The 21,314-nt window shown below is 38.9% G+C and overlaps 1 protein-coding gene across 1 annotated transcript; it reads right to left on the reverse strand.

The window, feature by feature from the left end:
• Window positions 1–609: 609 nt before the first annotated feature.
• On the reverse strand, window positions 610–12,994 carry LOC104422741 (zinc finger CCCH domain-containing protein 44). The gene is made up of 10 exons (XM_010035159.3): window positions 12,224–12,994; window positions 11,551–11,630; window positions 8,805–8,992; window positions 5,698–6,625; window positions 5,472–5,599; window positions 4,599–4,658; window positions 4,467–4,517; window positions 4,230–4,300; window positions 3,241–3,380; window positions 610–3,141 (listed from the first exon to the last, which is right to left on the reverse strand). The coding sequence occupies exons 1-10, from the start codon at window positions 12,742–12,744 to the stop codon at window positions 878–880; spliced, it is 4,431 nt and encodes a 1,476-aa protein (XP_010033461.2). The 5' UTR covers window positions 12,745–12,994; the 3' UTR covers window positions 610–877.
• Between the last annotated feature and the right edge of the window lie 8,320 nt (window positions 12,995–21,314).

Raw genomic sequence — 21,314 nt, forward strand, 5'->3', positions numbered from 1 at the left:
TAAAATTTCTCACAAAAATGTAATTGAATTTTAAAATTTATAAAAAGTACAATCAAATTTTAAAATTTGTCAAAATGATTCAAGTGAATTCTAAATTATCACCGTCAGTTTTATTAACGAAATACGTAATATTTTAAATTATTTTTTATTTTCTAGTTGGCTTTTTAAAATAATTTTTATTTAATTTTTAAAAATATATATTTAAAAATTAAAATTCATTTTTTTTAAAACTGTTAAAAAAGAAAAAGAAAAGAACAAAAAAGGGGCAGGAGGAGGCGGCCGCCCTGTAACTCTTGCATCCTCTTTGAATGCACGAAGCAATGAACCGGGTGCTGGTAAATTTGTTAAGATGGGAGTCAGAAATTCAAATTACCGATACATGAGAATATCGGCAGTTTTTCGACGGTTGACTTTCCTATAGAATTCCTCATCTTAGTATCGAGATTCGGTTCGCTGAACAATCAGAATGTGTTCATAAGTTCGTGGTTTCAAGCATGACAAGTGTTCGATCGATGAATAATAACTTGGGCATAATTCCTTTTCGCGTCTTTGCGTCTCCTGTGCAGCCATTTCAAGCCGCGAGGCTTGTGAACACGAATACAAAACAAATTTCATCTCTCGGAAACGGAAACTACCGTGACCTTCCAAAGTAATTATGTGAATCTAGCAAGATACACGTACCACATACCACTTATATGGTTCCTTGTACAAGCGGATGCAAGAATGGTACAATTCTTATATTCTTATACGCCCCCAACTTCAATGATGCTTTACAAGGTTAAATTAGATCCCTCACGAGGAATATAAAAACTTTCCCTACAACAAAGAATCGATCCGAGAGAATTATAAAGGTCTTGCACGACCGCTTCGAAACAAATCAAGGGTGCCAATAACTACAAGATGCTCCCTTCTTGCAATACCCGCTTTCGTAGAATTTACAAACCCGCTGCCCTTTGGGAGGTTGACGGTAACTGCCACTTCCTCCGCCACTGGGATACTGCCTGCTCCAAACAGATCTACCCCTATTAAATCCTGAATCTGGTCCCTGATATGCCCGTTCTCTTGGACTTGCATACCTACTTCCGCTGTTACCATATCTAGGCTGGTTCCCTAATATACCCTGATTTCCAGAAGCAGCACCTGAGTTAGCATTTCCATTGCTGACGACTGCTCCATGCCTCAGATCCCAATCCAAGGCGGCATTTCCGTGATTTGCTCCCACCCAACCCAAGTTCGCGTTTCCCGGCAATGCTCCATAGTTGCTCTGCGTTGTCACTGACGGGGCCATCCAGGTATTAGTGGTGTGGCCTGCTTCCCAGCTTGCGCGAGGATGCATGGGACCAGAGACGGAGGAGCTAGACCCTGATCTCCACTGGTTAACAGATACATCGCTGTGCTTCTGATCTTCCACCACTTCAGCACTCACAGATGGACGCCCACCGGACATCTTTCCAGCATTAGGAAGGCCCTGAGGTTCTTCAGTAATTGTGGATTGGGAAGGTACGTGCGAATCACTAGCAGAGCTGAAAGCATCTCTCTTTCCCGAAGTGGGACCAGGACTGAACACCTCTACAGGACTGAAACACTCATCTTTACCTCCTTCTGCCAATTGCGGACCTGACTTCAATATTGAAGTAGGCGAAGGCAAGCCATTAAGAGACTCCATAGCTTCAACTTCAGCCAACAGGTCAGAAACCGACTCCTCGACTAGGGAGCCAAAGTCATTGGGTTCTGTAACCTGCCAAGCAGTGGTATTGGGCACGTTACCTGATGGTGAAGGATGCACTATTGGGCCAGAAGTCGGAGTGGTGGCATGATCACTACCCATCTCAGCCGGTTTCAAGGATGACGCAGACACAAGCGTGGAGTCCCATTCGTCAACTAGTTTAGCCGGGGTAGAAGAATACACATTCCATTCTCTTGACACTTCATTGACCTGTGGTGCGCAACCCACTAAGCTCGAATTTGTGCTCCAGCTTGGACCCGAATCTGGCACCGGAATATTGGATGACAAAGAATGTTTGCTCTCCATGACTTGATTTTTCATTTCTTCAGTGTCTGTCTTTGGCAGTTCAGTGTGCACAGATAAATCAGTTTCTCCATTTTTCGGTGGCATTTCGAGCGATTTGTCCAAAGGCACAACAGGAGGATTTGGTTCACAATCATTCGTAGAACGATCAACAGGGGGTGCAGTCACCCAATTCTGTCCAGATAACTGACTGGAAGGCCCATCACCACCGACTTGCTTATCATTCATACATCCACCATTTGCTTGATCCTCAATAGCTGGAGGTGGGCTTGGGTTTCCATTATTCTGGGAAGATTCATGGCTTTCATTTTGCTGAGGAGACTGGACGTGAACAGGAGAAGCATTACCATCATTACTTGGGAAATCTGCTCCCAGCAAAACATTTTTAGTGTTTTCTTCTCTGCTACTAATAGTATCTATTGCACTGATAAGACTAGACAAATTGGAGCCTAGTCCACCATTTGGAAAGGCTTCCTTACCAGCTTTACTAGGAGAATTGGAGATGCTTTCCTTGGGAATGCAGCTCTCTTCACCAGTACTTACATCCGTCACGACACTTTTCAATTCCTCCTGTATATTATGTTGGTCAATGGAGCTCACCTTTATTTCATTTGGTGGCACCGAGGGCTGTTTAGTACACTGTCCATTCAAAGCATCAGCCAAGAGAATAGAATCTTCTAAAGTTTCATCCACCCTCCATATCCTCAGATCAGTTGGGAAATGACCACTTTCATTCCATTTACGCAGCTGCGGCAAATTAAAAGGTCCTTGAACTTTCCCACTTGGATCATGGTAGAGCCATATTTTGTATGTCTCAACATCGTTGACAGATTGTTCAGTTCCTGTTGAAAGAGGTGAAGGTGAAATTTCTGATGCAAGTCCAGACAGCGATTCTGTCTTCCAACTGCTCATTATAGACGTTTCACGTGCCTGAATTCTTGAGGATCCATTCATCTCAGGCATTTGGCTTGGAGACTCTCTATCCATATCAGTCAATTTCTTTTTCTGAGACCTGCTTCGAGTTTCTCTTGAGTCACTGCTCCCCCTCTGTGGAGAGGTTGATGCCCTCCTCTTTCTGCTGGAGTGAGAACTAATCGCAATTTTATTCCCATCTGCATGTTAAAAGCAAAATCACAATGAACCAAACTATACTACTGCAAATATGAAAAGTTCATAAAACCAAGATACATTGGAGATCTTGCTCTTCTGACCTGGTAAAGAAGAGTCACTTTTAGCTTCATATATAGGATCCATGCTCAGATCCACATGTATATCAGGAGGTTCATTCAGCCTGCGCTGACGTTCTTCAGCTGAACTCAGGAGTTGTAATTTCTCCATGAATTCTCTAAGCGTGAAATGTGGTCAAGAAATACTCAGAAGAAATCCCTATCTTCATTTGAAAGCAAAAAGCAGAAAGAAGAAGACACAACTTTGTTTCTGAAGCTCAATTCAAGAGGTGGTGTTTCAGGTAGAGAGCTGTAACACTATTGTGATTCTGCTCTATTCATGTACTGACAATGGGGACAACAACATACTATTGCCTCAGCTTCTATTTTATTCATACCCACCACTACTACCATCTTCCAGATATTAAAGTCCTCAAAGGCTCAAACCAAAAGCCAAGCAAGCCCCTTCCCACTGCAAGGCAGCTGAGCTATAATCAGCATGTACATAGAAAAGGGCATCAAACAACACAAAGCCAAGCCCTTTTCTGCAGAGTGTGGTCAGGCATCATTGGGGGAAATTTTTGGCAAATACCAAGAGAAAACTTATCTCAGGTGAAACATTTATAAGTGTACATAAGCTAACACGGAATAAATCTTTATCAAACCTGTAGCAAATAGAAAAAATAAAATGGGTAGGACCTAAATAAGAGTTCAGCTAGGTTCTTCAATGGGATCAATATAAAGACAGATGACATGACTGAACCTGAAAACATCAGACATGAAGAATGGGCTATAATTATGATTATAGTACATCACAAACCATGTCATTAGTTTTATATGCCCCTTCGGAATGATCTTTAAGTCCGTCGTGACATTGATTACTACATGTTTGGCGAATGGTCACTAAAAGTACAAGGATACATCCGATTAAGATTGACTAAAAATGCTTGGTCATTAAAAGGCAGGTCAGGTTTGCGCAATTACTGGCAGAAAGCATACAAATAAGCATCATAAGATCTAATAGAAGAGGATATTCTTTTTCGTGTCCCTTTTCACTTGCTCGATCACGAAGATGATTGAGCCGTGTTATCTCCTTCTCCAGCCACTAAATCAAAAATGAAGGCAAGGGCAAAATAAAATTAATGAAATAATTAGCCTCCTGGCAAGAAGAACAAAAATAACATTCCCTAACAGTAGTGAGATTAAAACGAAGCTAAATCCTTAAAGAAGGTACAGACAGCAACATGTGATTTTGGGTTGAAAGAACTCACATCAGTAACTCTTACTTCCTGCAATGCCAATGCTTTCCTCTGGATCTCACCCTGCCAAGAAGCATGGACCATCTTCAAGTTAAGTTAAATCCTTTACGCAAGAAATGACCGAGATTAGAACATGCCACTCACCACAGTCAACTGTTTTATCAGCCCACACTTCATACTCTCCTGTAATCGCCTGCATTCATCCTGAAAAAGGAAAAAGGAAAGACCCCTTATTGCAAAACTACAAATTACGTCACATATGTGACTTAAAAACTTTTGAAATTACAACTAATTCAATCAAAATCACTTGATCCCATGGATGTTATGTTCTAAACCTTTCAATTAAGACTTAAAATCCTACAGAAAATCATATTCCTCATGGAGCTCCATTTAAATAAGGGGAAAGCCAGAAAAGATTGAAAGGCGATATACTTAGTAGACCCAAAAAAATGGAAAAACTTGGATTCTCCCCAACAACATCAAAGGAAAGAACTAGAAAAGACTCCAAAACTTTGACTACTGGTACTCATGTAGTATTTTTTTCCTTTATACGCAAAGTGAAGATGAGAAAGGACAGAGCTGTAAGTGGGCTTATTGTCGAAAGCTCACTCGAGCACACAAGATGGACAAGAGTTTATAGAGCCTAGCAAGCCAGTTCCAAAGGGGCCAACCTTAGGAACTGCAGGGACCAGGTTACAAGTCCCATGCTCCTAATATAAGTTGAGATGTTTAAGACATTTTTTTGCTAACAAAGGCAGGGTGAGAGGAGGCACCAGTGTAGCTGCCTTCCTCGGACGTTACTACAGGCACTCCATACCGTGCCACCAAAGTTTAAGACACTCACACTAGGATTAGTATTGCATATGAAATAATCCACAATCAAGTTGACCTCAAAAGGCAGCAGCTATTTAAGTACATTGTGCAGAGGTACAAACTATGAAGCTAAGTAAAACGAGGATACAGGATATCATGCATTGATCAATCAAAGAGAGCATCTAATGATACTTGTCTGATCACCTCAGAAAATTCCTGACTAGAAATCTCATCGATTGATATGGCTTCTTTCTTGTCTAAATTTAGTATTTCAAGCGTCATACTTGCACTTTTGCCGCCAGTATTATTCATCTCTTCTACCCTGCTAGAATCTGTATAGCAAAAGATAGCGCTTGATGAGTTTGCACAGAATATATTACCAATCAAGCATTGCTCTCATAACTCATAGGAATGGCAATGAAACAATTACCGACAACTTGGACAAGCCTATGATGATCCTGCTTTTGGTCCCCACCAGAAATCTTTATGCGGACAAACGATCCCACAACCTTTTCATGAAACTTTTCAGAATCATCGATCAACTTATCCATCATGTTCCGCTCCAAATATATAAATCTTATGTTATGAACATCTATCGCAGCATAGTCATCTGGATTAGCCTGTGATACCCTCTCATCGATCTTCTTCCTACTTTTACGCCTCTTATCAGTACCCACCATCGGCTCATTATGATTGTTCAAATCAATGTTCATCTGGTCACTAACACCATCAATAACTGACCCCTGAAAGAAACCATCAATCCGAGGTTTATCCTTTTCAAGAAAGTGAGACTCAAGAAGCTTCAGCATTTCAATATGCCCAACAACAGCTTTGCCAAATAGACTAAACAGCATTGAATCACAAAGGATTTGGCATTTCTGGCGTGGGTCACGAAGATTATTCCTTTTAATATATTCCATCAATAGTTGCTGCACATCAAAAGGAGATAGAATGGATGTATTGCCATCCTTCATGAGTGCAACAAACTCCAAGAGCTCCTTAGATGCCCATGCAATGCCTTCATTAGAGGATGATAATGGCCCTCCATCAATTGGGTTTAATTGTTCACTTTGAGCCTCTTCCTCAACAACCTTCACCTGCTTCTTGGTCTTTCTTCTGTTTGAGCAATCAGCTGCCCCATATCTGTTGAAGTCATCCAATCCAAAGCCTTTTCGACCATTATTACCATAAACTACTCTAGGAGGCACTTGCTTATTAGACATCATGTCAGATTCTTTCCAAGGATTTTTAGCTTGGATGAGTTCGTGTGTAGCTAAAGACAACTTCTCCTTCAGGTATATCCAGTAAACCTTGAAGAGATACTCCCAGCTACTTTTGTCATCAAAATCTACTTGAACCTGCAGAGAAGCATCCAAAGGACAAATAGTAAAGGTTGAATGCCTAAAATCAGTGTGTGCATCAAGAAGTGAGTGCCACACACCTGCACATGCACATGCATGTGCGCACACTCGCATGTACAGTTAGTGAGGCACATATATGAAGAATTTCAAAATCAACAGACCAACTTCTGTAACAAGCCTTAAAATGCACAGAATAAGACAGAAAAGTAACACTAAAAAATACAAGTACACAAATTGAGAGACAGCATACATACCCCATTTAGCATAACTGTAATCTATACTCACGCCATGTTCATTTTTCCTTTTCACATATAGAGAGACAAGATTCTCAAAGGATAGAGGCTTCTTTCAGTGGACCCAGACATAGATGGGCTGACACGATGCCTTTTTTAGCATAGGGATGGAATACAAATTGGCAGATTATGTAAATTCTCTTTGTGATGGAACTGCTAAGCACTTTCAATACCTGAGCTGGCACCCCATGGGGCCTTGATAATTCAATTCTTCTCCATGCTTATCCAAGAGGAAGATAACACTAAGCACAAGAGTAAGAATCCAAGGGATGGTTGAGTTACAACACAGTCCTATTGCGAGCTAGTTGTCCCACAAAAACATTTGAGACTAACAAGATGGTTCATTAATACCATCATGGTCAGTGTTAATAATGGCAGTCGGATTGTACAAAAATGAGTCAACCAATTTAATATAATGCATACATTAGTTCTCCATGGCTTGTGGATGGAACTCTTCTTGGCAAACCTCACTTCATCTAAGAAACCATCCAATATACTAATTTAGGAACTTTCAACCTTGTCATTCGTTAATAGTTTCTATAAAGGGTGTTATAATAGTAGGTATATCTTTATTCCTAAAGATATTAATTGGGGATAATTATGGGGAAAGTATTAATACATGCACATGATAGTGACTTTTAGTAGATAATGTGGGAGTTATCAGTGAAAAGAAACCTTAAATACAGAGAGATTAAACTACCATACAATTTACTACATATTAGTTTGAACCAACAAAATACAAATCGAAGATTTAACGAGTGTGGAAGGCACAAACACATTTGACGGAATGAGCTGCACTTTGGAAACACATGACAAAAGTTAATGACACTAGAAAGAAAATTTAAAATGCCAACTAATCACATAGCCAAAGAATCATAGATCTATGATTTGAATAAACGACAGAGCAGCATCACTAATGCTTTGTTTGGAAGGGAAGGGAGGGGAAGGAAAATGAGGGATGGTTGTGGAAAATAATGTAAATTTTAAAATTTCTGTAAGGAGAAGAAGAGAGCAATTTAGAATCTGCTCTTTGTTTTCCTCTCCTCCATGTCTTCCTGACAACACGTAATAGTCATAAATCAGGTTTCCATCATAGGCTAGATGAGTTGTAAAGTACCAAAGAAGGCCGCATTTCTGGAAGGAATGCAATAGCACACACTTTTTATTTGTATCATGTCAAAGCCAATTAGCTTCCCTTTTAGAAAACAAACCTTCAGCCTCTATTTAGATATAAAAAAGGAGATTTCCCCAAAAAATCTTATCAGCTTCATTAAAGTTCCCTCCTCCCTCCCTCCCTCCCCCGGGGGGCTTTTTCTTATTTAAAAGGAAAGATTTCATTCTAGTTGAGGCGCTTTAACTTGTATTATTGTCAAATTAGCAACTTGCGATAAGTAGTATCTAAGGGCATAGTTGCAAATTGTTCACTTTGACTCGAACAGTTAGATGGTTTACTAATTGATGTAAGCAAAGAATGTATGCCTAATTTCTAGCCACAAAATTTTAGCATATAGGGGTAGAGGCCCAACATCTGCAAGTAAGTATTCGTCAAAAGCAGTTTTGAAGTTAAAACATGCCCGGTGAGACGGTCAAAAGTGAGCCTGGCAAGATCCTGGTAACAAAACTCCACTTTCTAGCCAACACCCCCCATTGTACAATTTTGAATGATTCCCATCAAGGTAAAGGTCCCAAACTTCTTAGGTTTCCTCTTAATCCAGAGAGAGCTGTGTAACTATTGAACAGAACTTGGTCCATTGACAGCTTCTCAATCAAATGGAAGTGAGTTGGAAAATTTTTTCCATCCGTAGTTCTATGCAATTCCCAAACATGCAAAGCTTCTTCAAAAGAAGAACAACAAGATAATCAGCCTGGAAGTTGGCACATACCCTTTCCTCATTTCCCAGCCTTATATTTTCAATAAGCATGATGGTCTTCAAGCATGTCCCACACAATCCTTTGTTTCCTCTCACACACACATAGTCAGCACCTTTTGTACAATTCTTGCAGAGAGAAAACGTGCAGGTATAACACATATGGTGGGCCGCTCTTTGACAAGTGCTACATATATGCCAACCTGAAATGAATGAAATACACACGTAAATCACAACTAAGGTTAACAGTGGAATTCAAGAAGGCAACATAATATATATGTTAACTGAATGAGTTAAATAAAGACAGATAAGCCGTTTGAACACACCATTTATGACGGATAGGAAAAGATAAATGCCAATTCTTTAAACAATAAAGTAAGAAAAGGGCCATTAATATTACCAATAAAAAGTGGAAACATGTAAAAGAGGCACTCAAGTTTGCCATGTGGACATCTCTTTTCCAAGAAAGTTGCCTAATTGCATGCTGTTTTTTTTTTTTTAAATTCATAGTATTAGTAGGATCAAAATAATGCAAGGTTATAGGTGCTAAGCTGAATTTTCTAATGATGGATACCCACTAAGTAGGCTTTTTCTTATCATGAAGCCAAAAATGTTATAAAATTGGTCATTTATAATGACATCATCCATTCAAGGAGGTACAGTGCCATAGTTTATTTGCTCCTTAGAAGGATCATGGCTAAATTGTATGACGAATTAAGATGGGGTTAGTTTTAAGGATCCGACATTTTAACATTAAAAAGAAAAATTGACTTGTTCACGAGAATTTAAGGACCCAATTGTATCTAGCCTTTCCCTCTCTATCCTTGGCTACTTCCAATCTTCGTATTCTTTCCCTCAATAACTATAATCATCAAATCCAACATTTTTAACATTAAAAAGAAAAATTGACATGCTCACAAGAATTTAAGGACCCGATTGTATCTAGCCTTTCCCTCTCTATCCTTGGCTACTTCCAATCTTTGTATTCTTTCCCTCAATAACTATAATCATCGACCATGCAGACTTTAATGATTTAGTGCATTAATAACCTTCCTCTCCCTCTTTCTACCTCCTTGATGAAGCGCTACCGAGGCTCGCTAACCTATGAAAATGACATGCACCATGGAATGTACAGAGGATTACAGTTTTCTAAACCCAACTTAGGTTACAGGAAAATATCCCCAACCAGTACAAACCACACCATCATTGAAAAATCATTTACGAACTAGCCAATAGATGTGCTTGACCTGCCATTTCATGCAAGCTTACAGGAAGGTCAATTCTACAACCTCCAAAAACATGGGAAACATATTTTGGTTTTAACCATTCAGTATTAAATTTCCTGCAATTTTGAAAAGCAGCGAGTGTATAGGGAAAGACTTTGCTTTAGTAACTAACAGATCCAATATTTCTGTCCGTTTACATTGATAATTAATAAACAGTAAAGTTACTTATTGTAGAGTTAGCTTTATAGCTCTGTTTCCTAGAGATTTAGGCAAAGGGTGCATGCCATTATAATTTTCGATATTTTGTTTCATTTCACGACTTCTTCACAAATTCTTTCAAAAGTTAGAGATGTATGTCATCCCTAAATCCCCAGTAACCATCATTCCCTTGTAACATCTCAGTCCTACTTAGATGATCACTTGAACTCATTTGCTGGCTTTATTGAGCATACAAGAGGCTAAAACCAATCGTATTATACGAAGGAAATGGAAGCCCATGCAGAAAATTTGCAACAATACCACATATCAGGTACAGGGCCTCCACTGGAGCATTGCTCACACAGAATTTCATTTTCTTGGTTCAGTTGAAGCAACAAGTTCTTTTTTCATTTGCCAAGTATTGATGCAACAAGTGCACTAGATAATGTGGACCCATCTTCGGACCCATAGTGTTTTATGAAGGTCAGGTCTCCTTTTCCTATTTATATAAGTATAATGAACAGGTTTGGGCACATGAGTGGTTCTTTCCTTACCTTTAGGATTTCTTTCGATACATCTCTATTTCTCTCTTTCACATCAAAATTAATCTAAGCTATGTCAAATTTCACAACATGAACAGTTTTGTGTGTGTGTTTTTTTTTCAAAACGAAATTATATGAAACATGTGAGTGCCATGCACTCAAATGTGTTTGAAATGGTTATTCCGACATGTCAATATGTATGGTCATCATTACCACAGTTTTTTCATGCAGATCCTTTATAATTTTCAGGTCCAAGAGTTCAACTACCATCCCAGTAATGGAAAGGAATATCTACCATGTGTGTATTAATGTAACTTTGTGCGTGTCATAAGTTGATTATGAAATTTATTCATAGTCTTACCATGAAACAATATGATTTGCACTTTGATCCACTGCTTCATTATTCAGTCTAAAATGCTATTTTCATTATTCTTGTTATTCTCACAATCATCAATTCTCCACATTGACATGAGAAAATAATTCACTTTCACGATTTCACGATTTTGCACGACACGCAAGCTTGAGTCGAGTCTCCAAAAAGACTTCCTTCCACTGCGAAGTACGTATAAAGGCAATAATTTATGCTCTTATAGCACCCAACTGCGTGAGTTCTATCTAAAGGCAAGAACTCTGAAGTATTTAACTGCAAATAAGGGGTTATATCATGGTAATGAACAATGTTCTCCCTCGGAAAATATGTCGTGTCCAGATCTAAACCCTAGCTTAAGAAAAACAACAAAATGCCAACCGACAGAGACTTATGGGTAACTGATAAAGTTTGGAAAATTGGCATACCGCAATTCCATTTAGCTCTTGACCTGAAGAATGCCTCCTCCCGTTTGACACAAGCAGGATGGTATGCCTTGGGGCAACCCCTACAGTTAAGAAATTGCAACAAATTAACCATAATGGACCACACAAACCCTCAAGAAACCCCGATAACGTCATGACGACCGAGACTGCCTATTCACTTAAGACAAGATTAAAATTAAGTTATCCTATCCAACATGGGATAAACGAGGAAAAGGCCCTAATATTGAGTTAAAGAACATCTCGTAGACCTTGCTAAACAAGTTTGCAGTTTTTTCTTCTTCAAGCAAGACACCAAAAATTGAATGAAACAAACGAGACAAATTTTGCTTTCTCGAACACCAACAGTCTTGGTGGGGGCGAAGGAATGATTAAGCCCACTAATCGAAGCTGGTGCACAGATTAAAACATTCCCGTGTTCTTGCCACGAAACTAGACATCAAGTTCGCCTCATAAATGATATCCAAACCAAGCAGAGACTTATGATATTAGCTTCGAATGCCTATCCTAATTTACCAAAGAAAGCACCATTATTATTCACTCTAGAACGTCCCCCCTTCTTTCCACCAATTCTCTGGTTACTGCCAAATTTCAAACTCTAACCGCCAAACGATCGAAAACACGAAGCCCAGAAAAAAAATAATTCAAAAGAAATCACCTGCGATCGCATAAAACGAGGTCGCCACCATCGAAGCAAATGAAGCAAACATCCTCCTCCTCGTCCACGGCTTTATTCCTCACCACCACCGGCTTTGACACCTTCACCTCCCCAATACCTTTCGGCGGCCTCCCGCGCTTCCGCCTCCCCGGAACACTCGCAGCCGTGGCCGCCAATTCCACGCCCGCCCTCACAACAGCGCCCCCACCACCCACCACCGGAGGCACCGCGACAGGGGCGGCGCCGCCGGCACCATCCCGCACCTCTGCCGGCCGCCGCGAACCATCTGATTCCCGAGCCGGAGCCGCCGCAGCGGCCGCGCCGGCCCTGCGCCGATCGACGCCGGCGAGGTCCTCCCCGCCGCGGCCGCCGCGAGAGCCGCGGGCAGGGCCGGGCGGCTCCGGCTCCTCGGCGGAGGACTCGAACAGTCGGCGAATCTCCTGCTGCCGCTCGTCCTCCCGCAGCTGGAGATGCTGCTGCTGCTGTTGCTGCTGCTGCTGCTGCTGCCGAAGCAAGTTCATGAGATCGGGGCGGGAACAATTCCCGGGACAGCGATGGCCGGAATCAGAGGAACTCAAGGCTTTGACAGGGGAAGGAGGGAGGGAGAACAAAACAAACCCTAGATTTCAATTTGGGGAATTTTGAGTTTGGGGAAAGAAGGAGAGGGGGAGAAAGGGCGAATTTGGTCTTCGATGCTGGTCTAATGGGGTTTGGGTTGGGAGTGGCCACATGGGGAATGGCAAAAATATTGGGGCACTGTTGAAGAGTCGAGAGATGTGACGGCACAATTCTCTATCTCTCTCTCTTTCTTTTTATATTAAAAAAAGGGAGCAGAAAAGGAAAACATTTTGACCTGGTTTTTTTTTTTTTGGGGGTTTTTCTTTTTTATATATATAAGAAAAAGTGGGGGATGGACGGAGGGAGGAAGTTCAGATGAGTACGACGACACGGAAAGAGCGTGTGCGTCTGCGTGTGCGAGGGAGCGAAAGTGAAACATGAGGTTTGGACGGCGATGCTCGATTGAGATGTTCTCTAAAGTTTTGCTCAAATCCGTTTCAACCAGTCAAACTAAGGGTCACACGTGGTTTTGGTGTCGCCCAAAAAAATTGATGTTGTTTGAAAATACTATTTTGAAAATTAACTTTTGAAAAAAAAAAATAGTTCTACTTTCTTTGGGTTCCGATGATTTCTTAATGTTCTCTTTTGCCCTGATAGAAAAAAAAAATAGTCAATATTTGCCTATCAATTTTATGTGTTCAAGTGCCCATGGCATTGAGGTCCTAAGCACTTCAAGGCTATGTTGAATGTCTGAGCAATGACGGCTCGGATTCAAGGGTCGAGTCCGAAGGTCTAATGGCCAAGGATGGACTCTAGGGCTAGGATCTCGTGTCCATGAGCCAATGTCTCAATTTAGGCATCAAGTGCAAGGTGTCGACGCCGAGACTTGGGCCTCAATGGTGAGGATGGTTGATTATGGTGGTATAAATTGGAGTGAGCTTTTTAAAATGGCTAGCTTGCTTGCCCTATGTTGCCCTAGATTTTGTTTAAGCTTTAAACTTGCAAAACGAATTTCATGCATGGCATAATATAAATTAATTATAATAACATGCATTCGGATGCTGCAACAAAAATTGTAACGTGTTCATAGAATATTTTATTTACTTATCTTACTTTTTTCAACTTGAGGTATGATTTAGTCATAAAATGAACTTAAATATTATCCTAGGTGTTATGTCCAAGAAAAGATTTGGTGATCATTTGAATATAATTGTTGCTAAGTCAAGTGTGAGTAACTAAATAAATTGCAAGCGAAGCTCATTTACACGGCACATATATAAATGTACATATATAGACATGTATATATATGAATGTCCTATATATGTATCTATATGTACATATGTATACATATATACGTATATATATGTGTGTGTACAAACCAAAAACTCTTGTTTAATCGAAGAATTAAATACTAAACTCAAAGAATCAGTCGCGATATTGCACGAGTTGTGGATCTCTCGATTCTAGTGTGAAAAAACTTCGCAAACCTTTATTTAGATTGAATATCTAGTTTCTTACTTCTTTCTCCTGGGATTACGAAGTCGACGGCAACATATAGCTAAAAGTAGTTTACTGAATATCAGTTTCTGCTTTTTATGTCATTTGATGATGGATAATATTAAATAGAAGCGGTTTGCTCTTTTAATTAATGAAATTAATCCATGCTCACGTAAATTTTAAGCTGAAATATTCTACAATATACTAGGGTATCGTGCTCCATGCATGCATATAACACAACCAACTATCGATTAATTTCCCTTCCAGAAAAGGCAATACCTTAATACAATGAAGTATAACGGTTATATAAAAGAATCGGGCACCTACTTCATAAATTAAATTCGACTTGCTACATTCCTTAAAATGCTTAACATGATCGAAAAATTAACAAAGCAAAGTTGTTTGGGAAAAAAGGAAAATCGAGATATAGAATGCTCAAAGGACAATGTTTAAGTAACAATCATTGTTATTATTGCTAAGTAACGGTGGCATCTAAGCCACAAGATGCAATTGATTGAAAAGGCGAGATAAAAAGTTTTTCTTCCCTCCATTACAGCTAGGGTTATGCTAGCATTAACTAGTGATTCACATATCACCATTACTTCCAACAATTTGTATGACTGTCATGCTATCATCATCCAATGCTCAACAAACAAGGTTAATCCCCGCCCCACCTCCTAAATCGAAGCTTATGATCCACTGCCGGATGCATGGTATTGGTATATTTGCATTTGTATTTATTCATATAAATTTGCTGATTTCTAAATATAATGACCAAAAAAAGATTTAATATTACAAAATACTCCAAACTGGTACATTCGTGACATATTTACTTTAAAATAATTTCCAAAAATTCCAAATTATTATCTTGTAACTAATTTAACTTAAGCTAATTTTTTGACAACTACTAACTCCAAACTATTTACTTTCCATTAGTTTCCATTAAATTGGATTAATATTTACATTTATGATAAATGGAGGGTGAAACACCAAATTTGTACATTTGTTAACTACTACGTGCTATCAAACTTAATAATTATTGGTAAGATTTATTGAAAATTAACAGGAGATAAACTTATTTATAGTGTCTTAGTTTAGAGTTTTCCATGTTAAAAAAAAAAAAAACCATCGTTTGACTTTGACCGGGAAAGGTATGAGAGACGAGCGAATCCAGGACCTGTAAAGGCGGGTTCAGGGATTGGCGTCTGAGTTCATGCATGGGGTGGATAGACTCGCACTAGAAAAGCTTGGTGTGCCATGAGAATCCAGCACAAGTAAGCGACACGTGTCTGCAATTCAAGCTCTTCTTTTTCACTTTGTCACCCACTTGCTCCTTTATTAATTTAGATAAACAACCCAACAAGAAGATCAATCTCAATTATTTGTTGCACGGGGAAAATTAACTAAATTTAGTATGATTACTAAGGAATAAATGATAAGTCTGCACCCAACGTGGTCATTTCGAGATTGCTTTCATTTTTTAGTATTCAAGCGATCATCCATTCCATTCACAATCCCAAGCAAAGAATGTCAGCCGAGTGATCGGCAGGTGGGGCTTGCGATGAACCATCCCCAACCATACTCCCAAGAGGAAAAGCGTGGCGATGGAATCTACCTCGAAAAATTTGAGTGTTCAATCCTTGAATGAACAGTATTGATTTGATGCTGTTGTGGCCTATCTTACAGTATGGACTGCGTGTACTTGAGCAAGGCAACGGATGATCGAGATAGATCGGTGGTACTATTGAAGGATCGGTTGAGCGAACAAGAACCTCATGGCTTGGCCAAAGTATAAATTGTTGCTCTTAAATCGAAATGCAAAGGGACTGGTTCATGACCGTGATGCACCAACACGGTGCCAATGCACGAGCATGGCTTGCATGGATAGTGAATGAGCGTGGTTCAAGCTTTAGAAATCGGCATTGGGCATTGCATGGACGGTGAATGATCATAGCTTGAACGAACAGTGAACGAGTTCGGCACTACTTATGCCAGCAACCGAGTCTAGCATGCGAGCTGCTCCTTGGCCATGACCCGGGCCATTTGCTGGTGAGTAAGCTTATGACCAATCACATCTTCTAGGAATAAGGATAGCTTCAAACAGAGTAATTGCCCGATGATAAAACTGAGATACTCTAGGAGGATATCTAGAATTGTTTGTAACCTCAATGCTTGTAAAAAGTTCGGGTGGCCCAATGTAAGCGTGTCCCTTCTTGAGAAAGTATTTGGTGGTTGGATACACCATGTCAAAGGTTGACATGGCATATATTTTTGTATTGAAAACCAATAAAAAATCGACACGTGTTCATGGTGTGGCAAGTAAATAAAAAAATAAAAACTTATTTTTTATTTATTTCTTGTTGGATATTTCAATAATATTTTGAAATATTAACAATAATAACTTCGATAATAGTTATGACCGCATTGAAGACCATTATTATTTTAAACGGTCACATAACGGTTTCTTAACGGTTATATAACGGCTTTCCAATCGTTTTGTAACGTTTAATTTATTTCTCAAATAAATCATTCATTATTTTACAACGGCTCTTTTAACGGCTCTATTTTGTCTGAATATAAAATCTCACAAGACAATCTTAAAAAATACACACCGAATGAAATAGAGAATATTATTTCTTTGTGAAATCTTTCCTTTCCTTTTTTTTGCTGGGTTATACACAGACGTTGTTTCTGTTCCTTCTAATATTCAGTGCAGAATATAGAAGAAGGTCTGTTGTATCTTGGGAGGATAGCCGTCAGAAGCCTATCGCACCGAGTTTCGCACTCCGAGGGGCGGAATTATCCTTAAGGACAGTGCTTACGTTTGCACGCCTTAGACAAATTTATTTGTTTTTATCAGCCTTTTTCCTACAATCTTAAAGATAATACCCATGGAGCATCAAGTCGATACTGTTGTTGATGCCTCAATCTCCACTAGTTCAGTGGCAAGAAAGGGTTTTCTCTATCCTAAATGTGCACAACGTGGCTTTCGCACTTACAGAGGCCGAAGCAACTGATAACAAGCTTTGAGATCAATGGATACATGCTAATAAGGTATGTAGGCACACAATTATTAGTACTCTTTCTAATGAATTGTTTGATGTCTACTGTCCGTACAAGGAAGCAAAACAAATATGGGACTCCATGACTCGCAAAGTACACTTGCCAAGATGTGGGCGACAAAAATTTGTAATCGGAAATTATTATCGATGGGAAATGTTCGATGATAAGGAGATCAAGACACAAATCAATGAATATCACAAGCTAGTGGAGGATTTGAAGGCAGAAAACATCAACTTACAAGAAGAATTTCTTGCGGGCCTGCTAATTGAAAAGTTGCCTAAGTCTTGGAATAACTACAAGCAACAACTCAAGCACAAGGACAAGCAATTGTCACTAGCCGATCTGATCGTGCATATCATCATTGAGGATACAACTTGCAAGGAGATCAAAGCTGCCAAAGCTAAGGAAATTGCTACCAGGGCAAATTTGGTGCAAGGCAAATTTCAACATCGCCAAAACAGGTATTATAACAAAAAACCTGATTACAAACCCAAGGTTGCTCACCCCACCTTAAAAAAGAAAGGCTCTTGCTTTGTTTGTGGAAAACCAGGTCATCATGCAGCGCACTGCAAAAAGAGAATACTGGGAAATGACAATCCTGCTAAACCAAAAGTCAATTTGGTTAAAGCAGATGACTCTAATGATATAATTGCTACGGTTATTTCCTAGGCCAACATTGTGGCCAATGTGAAAGAATGGGTGGTAGACTCAGGTGCTACCAGGCATATTTGTGCAAACAAAAATGCCTTTTCCTCCTACACGCCAGTAGGGGAAGGAGAAGAAATTATTTATCTTGGTGATTCAAGAACAGCTCAAGTTCTTGGGAAATGAAAAGTTCTTCTCAAGCTCACATCTGGCAAGACTTTGGCCCTGAATGATGTATTACATGTCCCTAATATAAGGGCAAACCTGGTCTCAGTAGCACTTTTGGGAAAGGTTGGGGTGAAGGTGTCATTCGAATATGATAAGATTGTAATGACAAAAAATAACGTCTTTGTGGGAAAGGGTTATTATAATCAAGGACTTTTTGTTCTTAATGTTTCTAATGTTATCAATGAAAATGCTACTGCCTTCGCTTACTTGACTGAATCTGTTGATTTATGGCATGGTAGATTAGGTCATGTTAGTATTTCTTATATTAAGAAAATGCAAAAACAAGGTTTAATTTCTGGAATTAAAAACCCATGTTTTAATAAATGTATAATATGTGCCGAAACAAAATTAACAAAAAAGCCTTGTATTTCTATAAATAGAGAATTTGATTTGTTGAGTTTAATTCATACTGATCTAGGAGATTTAAAATAAACTATGACTAGAGGAGGTAAAAAATATTACGTGACCTTCATTGATGATTATTCTAGATTTACCAAAGTTTATTTACTTAGGCATAAAGATGAAGCTTTTGATATGTTCCTTTTGTATAAAGCTGAGGTAGAAAACCAATTGAATAAAAGGATAAAAAGAAATAACAAGAATTTCCGTCAACTTGGCATTACGTGATTTAAGATTGCCCCTGAAAACATAACAATAATCCCATAAAATTCATTTGCCACAAGACGTGCAAGGCACATTATATCTTAACAATCCAAACATGCATGGCCCAATTAGCCCCACATTCATAGGATCGTTCAGTCAATCGAACAATTCAAGGATGAAAACGAAGCATCATTAACCAAACCGAAGTATTGCCCTTCGAGGATAAAATCAAGATTTACCAAAATTTACCTGATAAATTGGCTAGAAATACAATGTTTCCGCCCCTTGGAGTACGAAACTCGGTGCATAAGGCTTCGGCGGCTATCCTCCCAAGATACAACAGACCTTCTTCTATACTCCGCACTGAATATTAGAAGGAAACAGAACAACTTTTGTGTATAACCCAGCAAAAAGAAAAGGAAAGACGTGAGAACATATTGTATCTTATGAGATCTTATTTTTATATTCAAACAAAATAGAGCCGTTAAAAGAGCCATTGTAAAATAATGGAGGATTTATTTGAGAAATAAATTAAACGTTACAAAAAAATTGGAAAGCCGTTAAAAGTATTAGAATACATAAAATAATATAATTATTGGAAATACATTACAAAAGATAAGAAAATAAAATGAAATGTCTGAGGCGTGCAAACACTGTCCTTAAGGATAATTCCGGCCCTCGGAGTACGAAACTCGGTGCGTAAGGCTTCGGCAGCTATCCTCCCAAGATACAACAGACCTTCTTCTATACTCCGCACTGAATATTAAAAGGAAACAGAACAACTTTTATGTATAACCCATCAAAAGGAAAAGGAAAGATGTGAGAACATATCGTATCTACTTTAGAGATTTTGTTACATCAATAATTTTATGGGGTGGTGGCACACTGAATATTAAGGATAATTGCCTTGAAGCTTTCAAAGTTGGAATTGTTGGCGCTTCCACCGATCTTGGAATTGAACAAGGATTTGGAGATGGTGAAGGACAAGTTTTGCATATTCATGGATGGTTTGCCATGCGACATTGCTGAGTATTAACGAAAAAGAGCTTTTGATCATTTTGGTAAGGTTATCAAGTGCTAGGTAAAATTGTTCTTTGAAACTTCATCATCTATGTCTTTTCAAGAGGAAGGCGGATGTTTGTTAGTGTTTTCTCTCAAGTTTGTAATTATTATTTGGTAAGCATGCATCTAGGAATGGAGTTTTGGGCACTCAATGACTTTATATTTTTCACTGATGAATTCATTAGTCAGTGTCCTCTGACTATACATCGAGGGGAATGGGACAAGCCAACTGAAGAAAATCAATAATGATAGTAACCCAACCTATGTGATTGGTGATCCCATGAATTAGGTTCATATGGGTAATAACAAGTTATTTGTTGATCTAGTGTACTGTAAAAAATTATTGTCCCTCCTAAGGTGAAAATAGTGTAAAAATGCAATGGCTATTTTTAACATTAATGTTGATGACATGCTTATTTTTGGTATGCGTATTGATGTAGTGAATGAAACAAAATGTTTTTTGACTTCTAAATTCGATATGAAAGACATGGGAGAAGCTAATATTATTTTGGGTGTTAGAATCGTAAAGAGTGATAGTGGCCTAATGCTTACTCAAGCGCATTATGTGGAGAGGCTACTTAAAAAATTTGATCACTTTGATGTTAAACCTGTGAATACTCCTTATGATTTTAATATCCAATTAGTGAAAAATAAAGGAGATGGTGTGGCTCAGTCTAAGTATGCTCAAATTATTAGGAGTTTGATGCATTTGATGAATTATACTCGACTTGATATAGCTTATGCTGTGTGTAGATTGAGTAGATATACACAAAATCCCAATGATGATCATTGGACTGTTTTGAGCAGATTAATGAAATATTTGAGAGGAACCATGAATTATGGTATTTTATATAGTGGATTTCTCGCTGTATTAGAAGGATATAGTGATGCTAATTGGATTTCAGATTCAGATGAGACAAAATCCACTAGTGGATATGTGTTCACCCTTGGTGGAGGTGCTATAACTTGGAAGTCAGCCAAACAAACAATAATTGCTAAATCCACCATAGAGTCAGAGTTTATGACTCTAGAATTGGTTGGCAATGAGGCTGAGTGGTTAAGGAACCTCTTAGCGAATATTCCTTTAGGAATGAAACCGACACATTCTGTGTCTATGCACTGTGATTGCCAAGCGGCAATAGCCATTGCAAAGAATAAAACTTTCAATGGTAAAAATAGACACATCCGATTGAGACATGATGTAGTAAAGCAGCTGTTTAAAGATGGAATTATATCTGTTGATTTTGTAAAGTCAGAAGTGAATTTGGCCGATCCTCTGACTAAACCTGTGGGAAGAAAATTAATTTATGACACATCGAGGGGAATGGGACTTAAGCCAATTGAGGAAAATCAGCAGTGATGGTAACCCAACCTATGTGATTGACGATTCCATGAATTAGGTTCATATGGGTAATAACAAGTCACTTGTTGTTCT

This window comes from Eucalyptus grandis, chromosome 10, assembly GCF_016545825.1.
Source record: "Eucalyptus grandis isolate ANBG69807.140 chromosome 10, ASM1654582v1, whole genome shotgun sequence".
NCBI classification, from domain to species: Eukaryota; Viridiplantae; Streptophyta; class Magnoliopsida; order Myrtales; family Myrtaceae; genus Eucalyptus; species Eucalyptus grandis.

Bases quoted from the DNA above. Each gene is read 5' to 3' on its own strand.
- LOC104422741 (XM_010035159.3), bottom strand. From the start codon at position 12,744: ATGAACTTGCTTCGGCAGCAGCAGCAGCAGCAGCAACAGCAGCAGCAG. The intron at 8,993-11,550 runs GTATGCCAATTT...CATTCATTTCAG, and splicing joins AAGAGCTAAATGGAATTGCG to GTTGGCATATATGTAGCACT. The intron at 6,626-8,804 runs GTATGTGCCAAC...GCTTCTCTGCAG, and splicing joins GGCTGGGAAATGAGGAAAGG to GTTCAAGTAGATTTTGATGA.